Source organism: Diceros bicornis, chromosome 1 (assembly GCF_020826845.1).
Source record: "Diceros bicornis minor isolate mBicDic1 chromosome 1, mDicBic1.mat.cur, whole genome shotgun sequence".
In the NCBI taxonomy this organism is placed as follows: Eukaryota; Metazoa; Chordata; class Mammalia; order Perissodactyla; family Rhinocerotidae; genus Diceros; species Diceros bicornis.
In genome coordinates this window covers 16,882,338-16,902,793 of record NC_080740.1, presented here as the reverse complement: position 1 = coordinate 16,902,793, position 20,456 = coordinate 16,882,338, and the positions used below count along the sequence as shown (strand labels likewise).

General features: G+C 34.8%; 1 protein-coding gene across 1 annotated transcript; it reads left to right on the top strand.

Annotated features, from left to right (window-relative positions):
• Positions 1–1,732: 1,732 nt before the first annotated feature.
• Positions 1,733–16,775, top strand: CETN3 (centrin 3). Its single transcript, XM_058528275.1, has 5 exons — positions 1,733–1,840; positions 3,664–3,799; positions 5,395–5,509; positions 9,549–9,740; positions 16,555–16,775. The coding sequence occupies exons 1-5, from the start codon at positions 1,824–1,826 to the stop codon at positions 16,596–16,598; spliced, it is 504 nt and encodes a 167-aa protein (XP_058384258.1). The 5' UTR covers positions 1,733–1,823; the 3' UTR covers positions 16,599–16,775.
• Positions 16,776–20,456: the final 3,681 nt, after the last annotated feature.

Genomic DNA, 20,456 nt, shown 5'->3' with positions numbered 1-20,456 from the left:
CACAGTCTCATCATGGAGCATACATTCAGCGACTTGAAATGCTGTTTAGGATGATAAGGGTTGTGCTAGTTTCAAACATTAAGCTAAGAAGCTCTCCCCATCATGCTTTGAGTTTAAAGCATAAGAATTAGCTCTTCAAGAATTTTTAAAACTCACCCATAAATCTGAGTGGGCTGGATGCCTTTTTATCTCTTGGTACAGAACTTGGGCATCATTTTTCCAGTCCTATCTACAGTTATTGACATAATTCAGTTTTCTGTCTTTTTTGAGTCCTTATCTGTTTTCCTTGAAGTGACTATGTCATTTTGATATTAATATTTATTGGCAGCATGAAGTCAGATAAAGTATTTTAATAATTTTTAAACCTCTCTTTTAAATTACCAACCTTATTAGTGGCAATATTCCCTTTGTTACACTTCCATACATCTGTCAGTTTTATTGGTATTGTCAGGAACCAGCTTATTTTTAGATTACGAGACTACCCTTTCTACTCTTGTTTTTTTTTGGGGGGCGGCGGCTATGCTGTAACTATTAATTTTTAGCTTTAGTCCATCATACTACCATTACTAGTCCAAATTTAGCTTATCCTTTAGGTCTAACATATACACCGTCTCCTTCAGGAAGCCTTTCTTCTGCCCTGCTGTGTTCTCTTTTCTCTAAACCTGTATACATATCTCTCTATAGATATATCAGTGTTTATATATCTTCCCCCTTCCTCTGCTCGACTCCCACCTTCAGGCTATTTTATTCCTTTATGAGATTTGCAGCTCAGGTCAGTACTTTCTGAGTTTTCACAGCAACATTCCATTCAATGCAACAAATATTTACTGAGCATCTATGCATCAGACATTGTATTAGGCACTAGGAATAACGTTAAACGCATGACGGAGTCCTGGCCTTGAAGAAATTCAGTCTAGTACAAGACATGAACAAGTAAACACATTCAATGCTCAAGGGAGCTTCAAGAGACTTGGTTTGGCAGTGTTATATTCGTGCAATTTACAGCACTGGAAAATAAGGGACATAAGCGAACAAATCCGTTAAAAGGAGGAAGAGCAGAGCCAAGGGCGGTGTAGGTACAGCTTCACCGTAAATAGCCTAATAATCCAACTCAGTTATTATCCAAAAATAATCCACAGCACCGGCCTCAGAATCACTCGACAGGTTGTAAGGAAAAAAGATGCAGATTCACACGTACTAGAATCAGATTGGGGGAAAGGGACATTTAAATCTGCGTTTTAAACAAACTCTCTGTGTCCTTAGGCCATCGGCCGTCCAGGTTTTAGAACACTGGAGCCAATTTCGCAGACCTCGAAGTTTGCTACTCCCTCCTACTAGCGGGAGGATGGCCTCCGGCGTGTTTCTTCTCTTCCCTCCCTCTCCTTCCCTCGGAGCCGTCCGTCGTGTCTCCGGAACGTCGCCCACAGGCCGCAACCCTCCTGGGGTGAGGCGAGGTGCAGCCACCCGCCACCCGAACCGCAACGCTGGGACTCAGACACTCAGATCTCGGCTCCGCAAAGGATTCGGGGAAAACTCAACAGGCCAATCCAGGAGGCGGGAGGAGCAGCGGGAGAGGCCGGCAGAGAGGTTTCGTTGATTGACGCGGAAGACGCCCAATGAGAGCAGAGGCCTAGTGCCGCCTCCGCCTTAATGGGCAGGACATTAGCAATTTCAACCAATCCAGCTCAGAAGTGACTAGCTCGTGGGAGGTCCTTGAGGCCGCCGAGGTCGTTGGTGTCTGTTGAACGGGTTGTGGAAGTCGTGCTGCCTTGGGTAGGGGTTTAAAGTCGTTCTTGAGAGAAACGTCTCTGTCCGAAGAGAAAATGAGTTTAACTCTGAGGTCGGTAATGAGGAGGCGGCAATGCTCTCCCCACCCCGCAGCGGGCCCCAGGGCGGGTGTGTGTAGAAGGGAGGCAGTTTGGAGCCGAGGCGAGAGGAAGGGGGATGCAGTTTGGGATGAGGGAAAGGAGCCTCGGCCAACCTTCCCGGGCCCGGACTCCCCACCCTGGAGCCCCTGGTGTCCCGCAGGTGATGAGCCCCGTGCATAGTCATGTCTGGCAGCACTGTGCTTTGGACCGCCAAAAGGACGAGTGGTTTTAGTAGCAAGGAGGAAGTGAAATATCGCGAGGTTTCATCTCGCGGTGTTTCTGCGAGAAATCAGGCCATGGAGCATCCATTCGTTCAGTTCCTCGCTCCTGGTCTGCAGCCTTAACCTCAGCTGCAGTACTGCTCACATACATACCTTTAAGTTTTGGAAGTAAGATAAAAGGCCTCCTTGCTCTTCTCTCGGGGCTCTGCTTTACGGTATAACCGGAGACCCATTTTAGTGACTTTAATTGGTAATGTCGTAGAGTTCCTTATTTCCTGAGTTTCTTTACCTTTCATTCTGTTCCAGCCTCTCACCCTCTCTTGCCCCTTCCCCAGCCCCATCTAGACATTTTACCTTAAAAATATCTATGTAGTTAACGCCACTCTAAAACGGTGCCGTGTTCTGCCAAGGGATAATCGTTGTCCTCTTGGATGGGGTCACTTGTGGGTCTGTTGTGGACTTGGCCTTCCGGAATCCTGGGAAGAGAATGACCCCGGGAATGTCCAAGCTTGTGTGAAGAAAGATCTTCCTCAGCTTTGTCATGCTCCTGGTCCAGTTCTAGCCATCTCTTGCCTGTGTTTTTTTGTAGATTTCGGAGAACAAAACAACTTCAAATGCAAATAGAGAAGGTGTTCTAATAAAAGTAACTGGGTTTTACGTTTTATCGTTTTACAGAATTCTTCTGTTTCAAAATTTGTTCTCAATTACAAGTGTTGCAGCCCCATTTGAAAATTTGGAACACTTAGATCGGCATCTCTTAAGGAAGACATTTCTGGCTTTTAAAATAAATTTCCTTTTCAAGTTTTTCCAGAGTTCGTGAGAAATTAAGTTTACATGTTAAGAGAGATTTAAAAAGACCATTGATTCTTCACGTAATTATATGGAATTAGCCCAAATAGTATTACTTTTTTTGGTGTTTAATCGTGATATTTTTAGACTCAGTATTTTGGCTGATTCGTTAATATCAACGGAAGAAATTATAAAATGCCAAACTATTAGAAACATGTAATAGAAAAACATTTTTAACTTACAGTGCCAAAACACTTTGTAAGTTAGTTGGTAAATTATATGTTTTTGTGTAGCAGTTTTGATAACTTAATGATAAACTATCAAAAGTAAACCAAATATATAGTGATGGTCAATTAGGAATTTTACTTTCTTTTTTTTAACACTTTATATCGTAGAATGATGTGACTAATAAGTGTGGGTGCTTTGTTTTTTGTTGGGGTTTCTGACATAAAAGTAATGTTTCTTATTCACAGTTTTTGTTTGTTCCACCGTGGGAATAAACACAAAGCTAGGAGGAAGGATTTGGTCCTCATTTCTTTTAATAACCTGTAACACTTTTCAGTTTTGGGAAGTGCCGATTTATAATAGCTTAGACTATGGAATGAGCAGGGCTTTGACTCATGTAAGGGAAATTTATCTTTCTTCAAAATACCTTCTTTTTAGAAATTTAGAAAATTATTCGTTGGCTAATTTTTGTGTTCCATTTTTGGAATCTTATTTTAATCATTTAGAGGCATAGGAGAATAGGATTAAAGTGAACTAAAACTTTTTGTTTCATTTCATAGAAGTGAGCTTGTAGTAGACAAAACAAAGAGGAAAAAAAGAAGAGAACTCTCTGAGGAGCAGAAACAAGAAATTAAAGATGCTTTTGAACTATTTGACACAGACAAAGATGAAGCAATAGATTATCATGAATTAAAGGTAATAGTATACTTAAAAATTTTTTTTTCTGTTGAAATGATTTGCATTTTTGACTTGGTTAAAAATACATTTCTAAATAAGTATTTTAGCAACTAAACTTTTTGGAAATATGAAACCATTTTAAACATTCACAGTTAAGTGCTATAATAAAATTGAATAGTACTCCTAACATTTTTTTAGAAACTCCTTTTCACATGGTAAAGTGAGTAGTATTTTAAATGTAAAAATACATTCCTATGGAGGGACTTATTTTTCATTCACGTAATTAAAAGATTTCAAAACTGTAGGATTTAATCAGTTCTTATTATATTCTTCCCACTGGGTTTTTTTTTTTTGGTGACTCATTCTTTTCTCAGATTGGAGGAGTGTTGTCTTTTAATTTGAACATGTTAGTAACACAGTCTCAACCTACTTTCTCTGGTGCAAACAACATAAGTGATGTTTGATGTTGACACAATGCTAATGGGGAAAAATGTCAACTTTAAGGGCTAGAATTATTTATAAAGATACAAGGGGAAATTGGTGTTTGGAGTAGTATGGATCTCACACTCAGCATAATGAGAAAGGTAGCATTTTAGTAGCGTTTTAACTCTCTTTTTCCACTATTTTTTTTTTAGTTACCCAGCTTTGCTCAATTCTACCTTTATGCCTCATCCATTTGTTGCCATTGTTACTATCTTGGTTTGGGATCTTAATTCATACCTGGAGCTTCCTAAATGGTTTCTCCATTTCTAGTTCACCCTGTACACTTCCATTAGATTGATTATTCTAAAATTCTTTTAATAGATTGTTCATTGCTGATAAACCATTAGTGGCTCCTCATTGTACACTGCATGAAGTTCAGATTCCTTTGATTTTTATTGAATGCTCTCCACACTTTTACTACCACCTACTTTTCTCATTTGCTAACTGCTTGCTTCCAGCTGAGCTCTTCCCATTCAGGTAAGGTGAGCTGCTCTGTTCACTGTTCTCAAGCCTGTTCTCTATTTTGGTGTCTGTTTTAATACCAGTCATCCTTTTCTAAATGCCCTTCTACTCCTCTGCATCCATACATCAAGTATCAACTCGAATCTTTCCAAGTAAGACTTCTTTAACCAGTAACATGTCTCTCCTGCCTTGTTACTAGTAACAAGGTCTCTTCTTTCTCTAAATTCTGGGTCCTAGACTGTCTACTTGATAACTAATCATGTAGAGTCTGATGATAATTTTTATTTTAATTTTTTTATCTCTTCTGTTGTATAACTTTTTAATATTTATGCTATACCTTTTTTCCATTCTAGTTGTTAATCCTTTGAGAACAAATAACTTGTTAAAATTATCTATTCACTCTCAGTGCATTGTATAGTGTATTCTATAAATACTCATTGATTGGTTTGTTATAGTTAAAAAAGGGATATATAAAGGAAAGAAATTGCCATTTAATTTTGATAGCAAAGAAAAACTATCAAATTATTTTAGAGACATAAAACATGGAAAAGAATGATTTTTTATTAATGTGTTGTCATCTCTTAAGTTGTAAAAACTTATTTAAGAATTGGAAATCATTTCTTTTGAAAGAGTACTTTATAGTTTGCTTTTCTCTTTTAATCCAAAAGGTGGCAATGAGAGCCTTGGGGTTTGATGTAAAAAAAGCTGATGTACTGAAGATTCTTAAAGATTATGACAGAGAAGCCACAGGGAAAATCACCTTTGAAGATTTTAATGAAGTTGGTGTGTATTTTAATAGTCTGTGTAATTAGCAGTTGTTAGGAAATTATCTGGTTAATATCAGTATTTTTTTAAATTCTCTGGGTTATGAAATTTTGTTATTGAAATTGCTGTGTAATGTGGGTCTTATTGGTTTTTTGGGGGGTTTGCCGATTTTCAAAGAAAAAATAAGATTTACAGCTTTGCTGTGGGATTTATCATTTTGTCTTTTGTTTTGTTCTGAAGATTCTAACCAAGAAATTATTGTCTTGCTTTTTATGGAAAGATGTCTTTCCAAGTAATGTGTGTTTATATTATGTGATAAAACTAAAAGAGTGATGAAAAATTACTTTCTCACAGTAAAACAGACAAGTTTGTATCCTTTTGTTTGGAAAATATTTCCCAAGACCATTCTGATACGTGATTTTTGTTGGCAAAGTGAGAGAAGAGGAAACCTGTAGCAGTTGGTATCTTTGGCTGTGGTTCCAGTGCGTGCCTTCAGGTTGACAAACCTTATGAGGGCCTATATACCCTGGATGACCTTGATCTCAGTGAATAAAGTCATCTGTCTAAAGTTGCTGGTGGGGAGAGGATTATAGTAAGGGACGCATTGGCGGACTGGAAGCAGGAGAAAACATTTTAGAACAACCAACTGAAGATAATGTATCGTGGGCTTGATATGGTTGAACTTTTGTATGGTTGATTTTAGTGAATTACTTATAGCATATATATATATCAGACTTTTTTAGAATAGAGGATTCTGGAGGGCAAGGACTTTGCTACTATAGCTTAAGTTATTTTATTTATTTATTTTTTTTAAAGATTTTATTTATTTATTTTTTCCCTCCAAAGCCTCAGTAGATTGTTGTATGTCATAGCTGCACATCCTTCTAGTTGCTGTATGTGGGACGCGGCCTCAGCATGGCTGGAGAAGCGGTGCGTCGGTGCGCGCCCGGGATCCGAACCCCGGGCCGCCAGCAGCGGAGCACGCGCACTTAACCGCTAAGCCACGGGGCCGGCCCGAGCTTAAGTTATTATATTGGCTAGAGTATTATATATATAATGTACATATGTTCAGGTTTGTTTTTATTAAATTAATTTTCTAAACCAATGATACTGCTTTATATGGATCATGGTATAAGAATATCATATAGGTATTTAGGATTAAACAAAAGAGTGGTACCAGAAATACAGCGTGTTTGGGAAACTTCAAGTAGTCCACTGCTCTAGAGGATGTGGAAATGACTGGAAAGGTAGGATTGGACCAGATAGGTAAAGTCTTGCATAACATGTAGAGTTTGGACTTTAGTCATCAGAGGATCATTGTCAATTTTTAAGGAAGAGGACATGATATGTTTTAGAAAGATAACTCTGTTGAGAGTATTAAAGATGAGTTGGAGGGGCCGGCCTGGTGGCGTAGCGGTTGGGTTTGCACGTCCTGCGTCGGTGGCCCAGGGTTCCCTGGTTCAGATCCTGGGTGTGGACCTACTCACCACTCATCAAGCCATGCTGAGGTGGCATCCCACATAGAAAAGCTACAACTCTACAACTGATATACGACTATGTACTGGGGCTTTGGGGAGGAAAAAAAGAAAAAAAAAAAGAGGAAGATTGGCAATAGATGTTAGCACAGGGCAAATCGTCCTCAGGAAAAAAAAAAAGATGAGTTGGAGGGAAGAGAGACAGAAAATAATTCTGGGTGAGAGGTGAGAATGGTGAGGTGGTGAGAATGAAAAGGGTACATTTAAGGTAAAAAAGGTAGTATCCTCAGTACTCTAGGATCTAATCACTGATTAGGTTTATGGGATTGAAGATGTTTGGATTTTACAGTATGGGAAACTATCTGTTAATGGTGCTGCTATCTTTTTTGGGGTGGGACATCGACAGCTGTCTTGGTGATAGTGGAAGAAGTTTGGATTCCAAAATGTTGAGTTTAAAATAACAAGTATGTTTGGATAGAAACTTCCAAAAGGCAATGAGAAATATAGTTGAAGCTATATTTCTAGTTACCTTTAATGATTTTTGATAAACTTTTAATGTGATATTTTTTAATTTGGTATATTCTTAAGAAATTTTTATAATGTGTAAGGTCTGTTTTGAGGAAGTACATTTCTAATAGTATAATTAAATTGTTTGAAAATAGAGTTACATGGACAGAATTTTGTGAAATAGATTGAACCCCCCTTCACTGCTTGTGCGTCAGTTGACTTATTTTCATTGAAAAAAATGTATTTCTGGTAATTAAATTCTACTTTGTAGAACAGGGATAGAGCATGAAGGCATAGAGGAGAGTCACCATACAAGTTATAATTTTTTTTTTAAATTTATAATTTTTTAGCTGTCAAGAATGATGGGTATTTATAGTTCCCAAGAAAAGTTGCATTCTAAGGCAAAGTATTGATAGAAGATTATCTAGACACATAAGTCTGAAGTAACTAACACAATTAAAGCACCAGTGGGATAAGAATTTATACATCTTGGAGCCCCATCTGTTCCCCAGATCACCCTGTTGCTTCTTTAAGTACACTAATACTTGCAGCAAGCTGCTTTTTTGGTTCACCTGTCATGTAAATTATTTAATTGGTGAAGAAAATTTCTTAACACTTTTTTTTTCCTTGTCCTGCTTTTTTGTTGGGACTAAATTCAAAATAAGTTGAGTATGAGCCATAGAGTTAAGTGTGGTATTTTATTTTGGTGTTATGGCTGTATATATGCCAACTCCTTTTTGACTGAATATTTATGAGCTTTGATGATTTGCATACTTATAGTAATATACTTCAATTAGTTACTTGGAAGACTTTCTGGATAAAATTAATGGAGAAAAGAAAACTATTGAATATATGTGTAGATGATTTAACATTAGCTTGAATAGGTGCTTATTCTAAAGCTTATTCAACCAAATATGATGAAGCAGCAGTAAAACAACAATAATTGGTGGGGGAGTTGAATTGTATTTTTCCTTTTGGATGAAGCATTCTAGTATTTTCCATCTACAAGCATTTGCAAATTTTTAATGATTCTGTAAACCTCAACAAGACTGAGTTATTTTTAATGGCACAGGGAAAGTCATAAATACCTTTTGTTGTTGTTGTAGACTAGCATATAGAATTACATTAGAGATGTTTACTTAGATATTTTCAGAATTTTATCTAGTAACTTAAATTTTATACCATAGATTTTTACTTTAATTTTTGTTATTGTGGCTATTGATTAAAGACTGTGGTAATATTAAAAATATTGTTTAAGTTTACTTATTATATATTATTACATTTGGTATATTAAAATAGATTATTACTGTTGAGATCTGAAATTCCATTTAATTTTAGTTAGTTGTCTGAGAGTTATCTTGTTGAACTAAATGGATATGACTTTAGAGAGGTCTCCTTTCCAGACCTTTTTTTTTGTTTTTGGCTTTCTTACTACAATCAGATTCAATCTTTTTAATAACTACTTTTTGTATTTCGGAAAACCAAGAAGTTCTTCTGATCATGAAGATGTCAGTGGAATTTTCATCTTCTGTCTGAGATTGTGTTTATATCAGTGACGGTAGTACATTTTGTTAATTTGTCAGGGTCTTTTTGTTTTTAAGTTGGATTAAATTTAAGGAACAATCAGTGTTACTATTAAGTTTAGCCAGCAAACAGCTTTTATCTAGTTAGCTTTAATTGTTTTGTTAGTATATCATCTTTACAACTAGGTTACAAACTCCTAGACTTGAGTGCTTGATGTCAGTGGAGCTTAGTACAATTCTTGATAATACTAGACCTTAAATATGATATAAATATAGTCCTTTTTATTTTGCCACTGTAGTAATATAGTTTTGCTTACTCTTATAGTAGGATGAATTGTTAATAATATAAATGTTAAATTTTAAAATATGGGTTTGGTTTTTCTAATTTCAGGTTTTTCTCTTTGGGTTTTTGGGCTCTGATTTGGTATTTTATTGTCAAACTAAATGTTGACAGATTCACAGCTTTAATTCTCATCTAATACTTGATTTCACAAGTGAATGCCTTTGTGATTATAAAGGTTTATTTTTTATCTTTTATTTTTTTAACTCTAGTGACAGACTGGATATTGGAAAGAGATCCACATGAAGAAATATTGAAGGCATTTAAACTGTTTGATGATGATGATTCAGGTAAAATAAGCTTGAGAAATTTGCGACGTGTTGCCAGAGAATTGGGTGAAAACATGAGTGATGAAGAACTTCGGGCTATGATAGAAGAATTTGATAAAGATGGTGATGGAGAAAGTAAGTTTTGAGTAAAACATATATTCCAAGTATTCCTGATGTACACATCTAATAAATTTTTCTAAAGCCAAATGATTTTCAAGACCTTTTGCAAACTGTCTTCATTTAGCATAATTGTTGATCATCTCTAATGGGCTTTCTGCATAAATATTTCACGCATTCAATTTAGAATGAAGCAGATCTTTAAAACCACTATAAAGATTGTAATATGAGGTTCCACACTTTAAAAAGGTACTTTACTTTTCTTTGAGGATGAAACATCACCAAAATCTCAGCCTTTACTGCCTTCTTCCTCAACCTACGTGCGCTTCTAAACTGTTACTAAGTTCTGTTGATTCTCCTGTTCAGGTGTTTTGAATCTGTTTTATATCTTTGTGTACTGCTACTGTCCTAGTTCAGGCCCTAATTTCTTTGTAGGAATGTTATCATAGCTTCATTCCTTTTTTCTTGGATGCCAGCTGGGTGCAGTGTCCTGTGTGCTGGCTGGTGCTACACAGTGAAAAGGCAGATGTGGTCCCAGCCCTCATTGACTTGATAGTCTCTTAAGCCTCCTAATTGCCTTCTATGCCTATAAGCCTCTACTCCCTTCCTAATTCAGTCTGTTGATAGCATTCTTTTTCTAAAATACAGGTTCGATGATGTCATTTCCCTAGTCAAACACTTAGAATGATTCTTCAGTGCCTGCAGAGTAAAGTTCAGAGCCTTCTATGATGTGTTCTACCTTAAGTATCTAGTTTTATTTCTGTAGTCTTCCGCTTTTCTACTTTAACCCTCACCTCCCTTACATACGCAGTTTGGCAAAATACACTCTCTCCTGAAAACACTTTTTTACGCTGTGTGTTTCATCATGCCATTCCTTGATCCTAGAATGCTCTAATTGCCAATTTCTGTATGCCTAAAATGTTAATCATTCTCTCAGGTACATTTTAAACTCCATCTTTTTCTCAAAAGCCTCCTCCAAAGGTCTGTGTTTGTATGAATTATGAGACTTCCATTGAAGGCCCATAGCATTTAGGGGAACAAACTATTTGACACTTGTATACACTGCCTTCTGTTAGTTATGTACGTGTGTCTCTCTCCAACTATATTGGAAGCCCCTTAAGAGCAATATGGAATCATATAGTATGAAAGGCCTGGGGCTTTGGAATCATACAGACCTGGATTTGAGTTGAATCTTTACCACTACTTAGTTGCTATGTAGTTTTGTGCAAGTTTTCAACGTTTTCTGAGTCTCAGTTTCCCCATTTATAAAAATGAGAATAGTAATACCTTCCAGGGTAGTTGTGAGTATTAAATGAAGATAATTGAAGGTGCCTAGCATTAAATGTAAGCTTATTTTTTTTTCGTCTTTACTCATCTTTATATTCCCCTGCATTTTCTTGAACATAATGAGTGCTCTAATGTTGACTTAAAGCCCTGAGCGTGAGCAGGAGTGTATGTTACAGTAGATATATACAGTAGATACAGTACCAACTGTACATAAATACATAAATCTATTCATATACATGTATTACCTTGGAAATACTGGCATGCTTTAATAAGGAGACAAGACAGTAGCAACTAGCAGTCAGGTTTGTAGATTGTCCTTTAGAATTATGCATTATTGTGCTTTCTAATTATATTTATGTGAATATTATTTGAGCATTATAAAATTTTTCTATTTTTAATACTAGCTCTTTGAAAGGGCGTTGATATAGTTATGTATATTTTAAAACAAAGATGATTAGAACTTGAGGAAATTTAAATGATTTCTTAAGCTGTCATTCTAATATTTGGACTTAGAATCCACTGTCTTCATATTTTTAAAATTTTTGTGGCTTCCCTAGCTGTTGATTATTACTCTAAATTAGCTGTAAAGGAACTATGTTCTGTAAAAGTACTATCTTCAGTGGCACAGAGAATCTCGGTATGTCTATTTCATAAATCTTTAATAATGGCTGCTATCTGTGTCAAAAGATCAGTTACAGTTTTTTTTTCTATACTAGGCACATGCTAATTAGATTTTAGTTATTAGCTTCATTTGACATTAGAAGTAAATATCAATTAGGAAGCTGCCTCTTAAATTCAAAGTTGATGTGAAAGTTTGCTTAGAAAATGTGTCCATGTCTTGCATCCCTTGTTAGACTGCTCTGTCTGCTGCTTTTGAATCTCAGAGTTCATACCTGTGCTCCATTGCTTGAAGATTTATTTTAGTGCATCCTTACAACATTTCTTTGGTCGTCACTGCTTGCATTAGTCCGCTTTAAGTCACTGTACAACTGTTACTTGGGCATTCTGCTGTCATTTATTCAAATGACTAGCAGGCAAATAATATTTTTTCTCTTTTTTCCAAGTGATTGATTATAAATAAAACATAGCTGATGCATAGTCTTGAATTGTTAAGATTTGTCCCTTTTTGTGGGGGAGAAGGGTGGTCTTATCATATTAAAATAGTCTAATCCAGTAGTTTCCAATATGGGATGTGGCTCTCTAGGGTGGGGACCTTCTGAGGTATTGCACAGGGTCTGGAAATTCATGTACTGTATGCATCAAATATTGTCTGTAGACCATATGAGTAATAGTATTGCACATGCATACATATACTGCTATTTTTCATTTATATCTGTAAATGCTATTGTGATTGATAAATATACTTATTTTGCAGAATTCATAGTAGCTATCTGACATTATCTAGTTTCAAACAAGACATGCTAAGTATAGCTGTTATTGTGGCAAGTCCAGAAAATTATTATCAAAAGGCATTTTCATATTCAGAAACCATGAGAACTACAACTCTAATCCGTTTAGTCTGGCTTTGGGATTCTGCCTTAACTTATTTGGGTCTCTGCAGCTATGTGAAAATATGCCCATTTTTGAAAAAGTAGGAAGTTACATTTTATATAAACTTGTTAGTCTGATCACTTAATTTGGATTCTTTCAGCTGCAGTTTTGTTTAGATATAATCTGCTTTCTTTGTATATGATAAACTGGTAAAGATCATAATACTTTGCTGCCTTTCTTGTGGACTTTAATAATTCTTCTGTCTTTATGAATTTTTCACACTGTTCAGTATTTAAGAGCAATGAAAATATTTTTTTGTTGTGTTTATAGAATAATGAACATGGTGAATGAGGCGTTAAAGGAAAAGATATAATAGAAAATATAAATAAAGCTGTGGTAATAATATACAAAGAATCCCTTCTCTACCATCCCTCCCAAGATATATAAAATAAAACACAGTAAATTTTTTTGGAAAAAAGGAAGCAGCATTAAAAAAGCCAAAGTGGATCATCTTTTAAATAATTAAGTGTTTAACATTTATTTAGTAGTTAGTATATATTAGATTCTTTGCTTAGTGTGTTACGTTGTGGACTATGTCACTTAATTTTCCTAATAGCTTTTGTGAGGTAAATACAATGTTATACCTATTCATGCATAGGATAAATGCATGTATACATAAGGACACTAAAGCTCTGAGAGATTAGTAACCTGAGGTTATCACAGAGCTAATACATGGCAGAGCCAGAACTCAAACTCAGGTCTCTGTAATGACAAAGAACATGCTTTTAACCATAACACTGTATTGCCTCTTGTGCTGTAAAGTAAAATATTAATTAGATTTCTATGTTTATGGAGTTTTAAAAATTGCATGCTATTATAGGAAGCAATGTATTAGTGAAATATTCAACTGGCACTTCAATGCTAAAATGTGTTTTTCCCCCTTCGGAGCCAGATGGTCTCTAAGGTACTTTATCTGCTTAATTTCTCTAAAATTCTTTATTTTAATGACATGTAATAAGATTTACCATATGAAATGAGTGATTTGTCAAAATTTTGTTAAAAAAGGCAGTGTAGAAGACGACAAAGTGTCGTATTTGTTTGATTCAGTAAATATTTTATCAAATGACTATTTTAAGGTAAGCCTTGTGCTAGCTTTATTAGATGTAGGAACTTGATATAAGATATTGTTAATAGAGAATGTTATAAAACCAAATGTACAAAGGCATCACAGATTCTCTTAATTGTCTGAAAGACTCATTGGTAATAAAGGAGTTAGTTTAATTTCCTTAGCTACTTTCTTCTCTTCAGCTTTCCACTTTTTTGGATTTAAATATTCAAGTGTTTTGTGGTTGTAGAACTATATACAGCTTAATTTGAAATTCGAGTATTGAAATTTTACAAATTGAGAGAAAAAAGTTCTAGATCTTTTTAAATAACAAAACATAAGTACTTTTCAGATTTTGAATATTCTTTTCTTTTTGGATATTTCGAATATTTTAATCATAGCTCCATTATATTGTTAAAATGATTTATAGTCATTCTAAGGCTGCTTTTATTATGTTGTTTTTCTTTAAAACATACTCTTGTTTCCTATTTTGGTCTAGGTGCCTCAGTCCAGATGGACTAAATCAGGGGTTCTTACATGAGGGTGCATAGCAATGAAATTTTAAAAAATTTTTATGTATTTTAATTTTTTTAACTGGGGAGAGAGAGGGGTCATAGCTTTCATAAGATATTGAAACGTTCATTTAGCTACAAAGGTTAAAGATCACTACAACAATTTGTAAGATCACTGAAAGTATTTTGAGTATTATAGGTTTTGTATTCTGCTCTACTGTGTCTGTCATAGTGTCTTAGAGATGTTTAATATTAAATGTATGGATTCATGGTTCTTTATCAGCTTCGGGACAGCTCCTTCTTCTTAACTCCTTATAGCTTATTTTTGCACTATTTTCTTTCTTTAACTATGTTTCTGATTTCTGATGGTGTTCTCTACCTTAGCTTTCTTTCTACCTCCTGTCAAACCAAATCCTATATTTTTATTTTAGATCCCAGGTCAAGATTTATTTTTACCTAAATTTGTCTCATCAGTAATGATTTTTCCCATTTTTGTGGATTTTTTTTCAACACTGATATGTGATTTTTATTTTAATAATAGGTCATGTTTTGTGTTATACAGCGGTTGTTCTCAGATATAAAACGTGGCTAACGTAATTATGGAAACTGGTTTTCTGGAACCAGTGTACTTTTTTCATTCCTGACGTACATATTTTATCTCAAGTTTTTTTTTTTTTTTTTTTTTTTTTTGTGAGGAAGATCGGCCCTGCGCTAACATCTGCCAATCCTCCTCTTTTTTTGCTGAGGGAGACTGGCCCTGGGCTAACATCCATACCCATCTTCCTCTACTTTATATGGGACGCCGCCACAGCATGGCTTGACAAGCGGTGCGTTGGTGCACACCCGGGATCCGAACTGGCGAACCCCAGGCCGCTGCAGCAGAGCATGCACACTTAACCGCTTGTGCCACCGGGCCTGTCAAGATTTTTTAATTGGTTAATTTTTTTCTAACTTTTCATTATGAATCTTCTCAACCATAGAGGAAAAAATGTTGGACTAGTACAGTGAACACCTTTATATCTTCTACCTAGATTCAATAATTAACATTTTACTGTATTTGCTTTATCTATAGTATATATACTTTTTTCTGAATCATCATGAACTTGACCCCCCCTAATATTTTAGCATGCATCTACTAAGAATAAGGATATTATCTTTAGTAACTATGATACCATTGTTACTCCTAAGAAAATTAACAATTTTATAATATCACCTAATATCTTTTTCACTTCAATTTCAAGATATTCTGAAATAGGAACCTTGTGTCTGTTCTGATATATTACAAAACTCCTAGTATAGTGTTGGCATTCACTAGGCACTTAAAAATGTTTGATTCAATGGAGTGTCTTCATATATTACCAGCTAGGGTATTTAAGACTTAGCAGCAACCTAAAAGATCATGTCATAGTTTAGTATTTTCAGATGAAGAAATTGAGTTGCAGAACTGTTCGTGTCAGAGCTATGACTGGAATCTAGGTCTCTTTTTTTCTCATTGTAGTGTTATTGTTATCATTATCAAAATTATCATTCATAACTTGTGCCTTGTTAAGGTTTGTGTTAAGTCTTGGGGCCCGTGAATTCAGCTGTTTTACAAAGAGGAAGCATTCTTTTCTGAACATTTCTATTAATAATTTGTATGTATATTGGTTTTTAAAAATTGTATTTAATAAGATTGTCACCCTAGTTTGCTTTCTTAAACATTATGCTTTGTAAACTGGAAGTTCTTACTGAATTTTATTTATAATTTTGGTAAACAAACACTTAGTCTTTATCAGTGATTATATTCTGCAATTTCATCTGTATTTTATAGTTGCTGTATTACCTTGGTAATTAAGATTAAATCTGTATCTTTTAAAATTACTATTTCTCTGGATACTTTTGAGGTGTGGTGGCCTGGTTTCAATTAGTTTTCCTTTAAAATTAAGGCTTTTAAATATATAAAAGTTTAAAAAAAAATTTGACTTCTTTTCTAATTCTAATATATTTTCATCCTTTAGAATTCTAATTTACATGCATGATATATTTAAGCTTATTTGTGAAGGAAGGGTTTGCTAAATGAACTAGTAGAATAAAGATTATAAAGAGGGTTTAACCAGCTAAGAAATTAAAATTTGCAAGCCTTTAGAACTATTTTCACAAGTGTGTATAAATGTTAAGATTATGATGGATATTTTTTGTAACTTATATCCTGAATTTTTCCTAGTAAATATTATAGAATACTAATTTATATTATCACATTTTATATATTTTTGTATTTGTGAAGTTCTATTTAATAAGCATGTTCAACTTCCTTGCAAAATAGTAAAAGCAAAAAGCTATGTCCTGGTTTATTAAGAATTTTGTATAATATAAAATTTAAAGATACTTAGTGTAAAATAGTAGTATGGTTCTCTGAAAAAATTTATATTTCTGACGTACATTTTCTTTCTTACCACAGTAAATCAAGAGGAGTTCATTGCTATTATGACTGGTGACATTTAAAGAATTACAAGGATAAACACTAAGAATGTTGCAGTTATCATCTTATATTCTATTTTTGTGCCTGGAGCCATGTTAAAAAAAACCAACGTACTTCTTTTTTCCAAAAGGACCAAAAATAAGCATCTTATGTATTCATATTTTACTACTGTTAAGTTTCTTTGTATGAACCATATTCTAATTCCATATAACCATATTGTTAGTACTCTAATAGTTTAGCTTTGTATTTATAGTATAGCTTTTATATATATAAAGTTTGAAAAATTGAATTATGTGGTACACATTCTTTGAAGGTTTTTTATTCAGCATTAGTAGTCACTTTTGTTTTGGTGCACATGTTTTTCAGACTTTCATTAATAAAATGTTTATTTTATTAGTATTTTAAAGTTTGGTCAATTTTCTGTTTTATTTTAATCCCAAATATCTGCTAACTCTCAATAGCATCTTTCTTAAATCTTTTCTCTTACACTACTCTTCATTACAGAAACAAAAATTGAAATACAAATAACAATAGAAGAGCACATTTTTCCATTAAAAATTTGAAATTTTATGTTTCAATACAAGATGATGACGACTCAATATAGGCATAATTCCTTTTTTACGAGTCATGTCTTTCAGTTTAGAGGGAAAAAGTATTGTGCATATAAACCCATTTATCCTCATGTATTATGTTCTATAACACTTTTGGTATCTTAACGTAAGTTATGACAGTTAAATCTGGGTATTTCCTTCTTAAATTAATTGAATACAGTTTGAATCATCTAACTTCTTGACAAAGTGAAAGATTTAAATTTTGGAATTTTGATCTGTTAAGATAATTATCACTCAATTAAACGTCACAGTGATGAAAATATAAAACTGTAAGCCACAGAAATCATTTAAGGCTATGTTTTACCTGTATAAAGAACATTCTGTGATTCACCAGGAAACAGTAGAGACAGACTTTATGGTGGTGGACTTTATTGGTGGACTCTTCTGCCTTGTAGAAGTGTTTCTTAGGGGGAAACAAGTGGTTGCGGGAGATAGGTCATAGTAAAATGGTACCTGTGCTGATTCTTCACTAATAATCCAGTTCCTGTGGTACGGGTTCTCCAGGAAGAAAGTTGACTTGTCTATTTCAGTGAGCTTTCTTTAGAGTTGTTGTTTTAAATTTAAAGTACAGTAATAATTTGAGGCACTTTAAATGTTGTGAACCTTCTAGAGTATTTCGTAAAGAGTTATCCACTACAAATTTAACAAAAAAATCAGTAGGGAATAATATAACAGTGGTAATGTTTCAAACAGTTATCTAGGTAGCAAGTTAATTGTCCATCATATTAAAATTTAATTTTGAATATGAAATCAGTGTTCACAGTAGTAACAATATCCAGGGCAACAAATAGAAGTTGAAATTAAAAAATTTTTATCACCGTTACTGATGAATTGCCTTCTATGTCTTGATCACAAAGTAAGTTGATTTCCAAGAAATCGAAGAATAAAGAAAGTGAAGAATAAAACACATAAAAATAAATCTAGGCTTACCAGCCTTCTGCCACTTTTTTGGAACCAGTAACTCAAGCTACTTTTTGTCAACAGAGATAACTTATTTGTTCTCAATATAAATACTTACTCCTTGAGGTATCAGCAATTTTATTTCTTCTCTTCTTACTGTGAGTTGAGGGAAGAGTGCTCACCTCAGGTGTTCGTGGTACTTTCTCCTACAGAAGGATATGAATTATTCTCAAGTTTTTTCCAGTGTTGATAATCAGTAACTGTAGAGTAGATAAAATTTGCAAGTAGAGGTGGCAATAGAAGAAAGCGGAGAACTTGCTTTAAAAAAGAGGGAAGTGGAGGTGGTTATTAGTCATATTTATCATGACAGTCATATTTATCATGCAGTGGCATTTCATGATGTAGGAAAATGACTGTTTCTTGCTAAAATTGCCTAGTGCATTGCTGGTCTGGTGTCCTGGTAAGCTCTGACAGCTTGGGTTGTTGGCTAAGATCTTTTCCCTCACCTTAGTTATAAGCTAACAAAGCCTATTTTCTAAAGAAGCTATGTGCCTAATAGCAGCTCTTAGATTAGGGTCTGGAGATAGGTAGTTGGGATGGGGAGGAAATAAGAAACATACTTGTTATGCACTTAATATGTGGTAGGTACTGTCCTAGGCTACTGTCCTAGGCTTACTTAATCCTTTATTGCAGGAAATTCATACAGCACTTCTAATGGAAAACTTGCATATTTAGTTGATGTGCTGGTGTTAATGGCCTTACATTAGCAAACACCACGGAGAGTAGACTATCCACTCCAGTGACTAATGGCCTCAACTCCATAAGCCATCTATCTGATGCTAGTCCCTGGAAGTGAATTCTCTCAGGGATTTACTAGTGATGTGTCCTTAAAAAAGATTGTTTTCAATGTTTTGAAGACCAATGTGAGGAAGGCAAAATAATTTCAAATATCACTTAAAATATGTAATTAAGTTTAAATTACATAAGTAATACGTAAAGACATTATATAAAGTCAAGGGAAGATTTTTTTTTTTTTTTAACCCTCAATCCCATTCTCATTCTTCTCTGAATAGTATCAGTGTCAGTTAGGCTTCAGATGGGAGAAAGAGCACAACTAGATATTTTAACAGAGTGTAATATCAGGAATAGGTTAAATTGGTACTGGAGAACCAGCAACTCAGAAAGGGCACACTGAGATAGTTAATTGCAGACAGGAGCTACCACCCCTAGAGCTGAGGGAACACGGTAGAGGTGGTTACTGGAAATTGGAAGCTTGGTGGAGGGATGCTGTAGAGCAGGGACTCGGAGATGTTTGAGGAGGGGGCACGGGCAGGTGGTGCTGGTATTGATGGGGAATGATGAGGCTGGTTTGGAGAATGCTGAGGAAAAGTTGGAGACTGGAACCAAGCTGCTGGAATGAAGAACTGTTGCCGTGGGGATGCTCACAGGAACAGTAAGCAAATAGGAAACAACAAGATTCTTACTGCCTCCTGCCTTCCTGTTTCAGTCTTCTAGTCTTCCTATTAGTTGAGCCTAACAAAAATTCAGCTGGCAAAGGAGGAATGTGCTTTAAACAGTCCCAACCCCAGTATTACACAGTTAAGTATAGAATTGTGGTTTGGAGTTGTGGGAAAAAAATAGCCTAATAACCAACACAATTGACCATATATTTTATATCTGAACCAGGCTGTTTGAGCATGAAGGGGCTTGGAGGAGACCATTATTTATGTTGGGACAACAGGTGTAATTCAGAACTATCCTAGGCAAACTAGGAGATATGGTTACCTGATCTCTGGGAATAATAATCATTGTTATTTTAGAGAAGATTATTTCAGCCTGTTTCCTTTGCGCTTACATGAAAGTATAGAAATAAAGGTTTTTTTTTTTTTTTTGCATGAATATTGTATGCATTCTGCAGCAAAGTTTTTTTTTAAAGGAAATGTCTTTTTAAAATTTAGTAGCATTAAGTGCTGCTGTGTTCCAGGCACACATAAGTATTTACATACATTATATATTTTAATAACAACCTTCTAGAGTAGATAATGGTTTTTGGATTGTCTTTTATTTTGCACACAAGAAAACCAAAGCTTAGAGGGTCTAAGTAACTTGCTCAAGGTAACAGGAACTGGAGTTTGATCTTAAGCTTTCTCACTCCAGAGCCCATTCATAACCACTAGATTGTACTGTCTCCTTCCAATGACGTTTATAGACTATCTCAAGATGTAAAGGATTGGACTTTTAAAGCTACAAAACTGAAAGAGAATCTGGAATTCAGAAGCTCAGCAGCAAAAGCATTTATTAAACATTTATGCTTAATCTAGCATGGCATTCATTGTACTATGTTTATTCCATGTGAGTTAGTGTTTGATG

Bases quoted from the DNA above. Each gene is read 5' to 3' on its own strand.
- CETN3 (XM_058528275.1), top strand. The intron at 3,800-5,394 runs GTAATAGTATAC...TTAATCCAAAAG, and splicing joins TAGATTATCATGAATTAAAG to GTGGCAATGAGAGCCTTGGG. The intron at 9,741-16,554 runs GTAAGTTTTGAG...TTCTTACCACAG, and splicing joins TAAAGATGGTGATGGAGAAA to TAAATCAAGAGGAGTTCATT.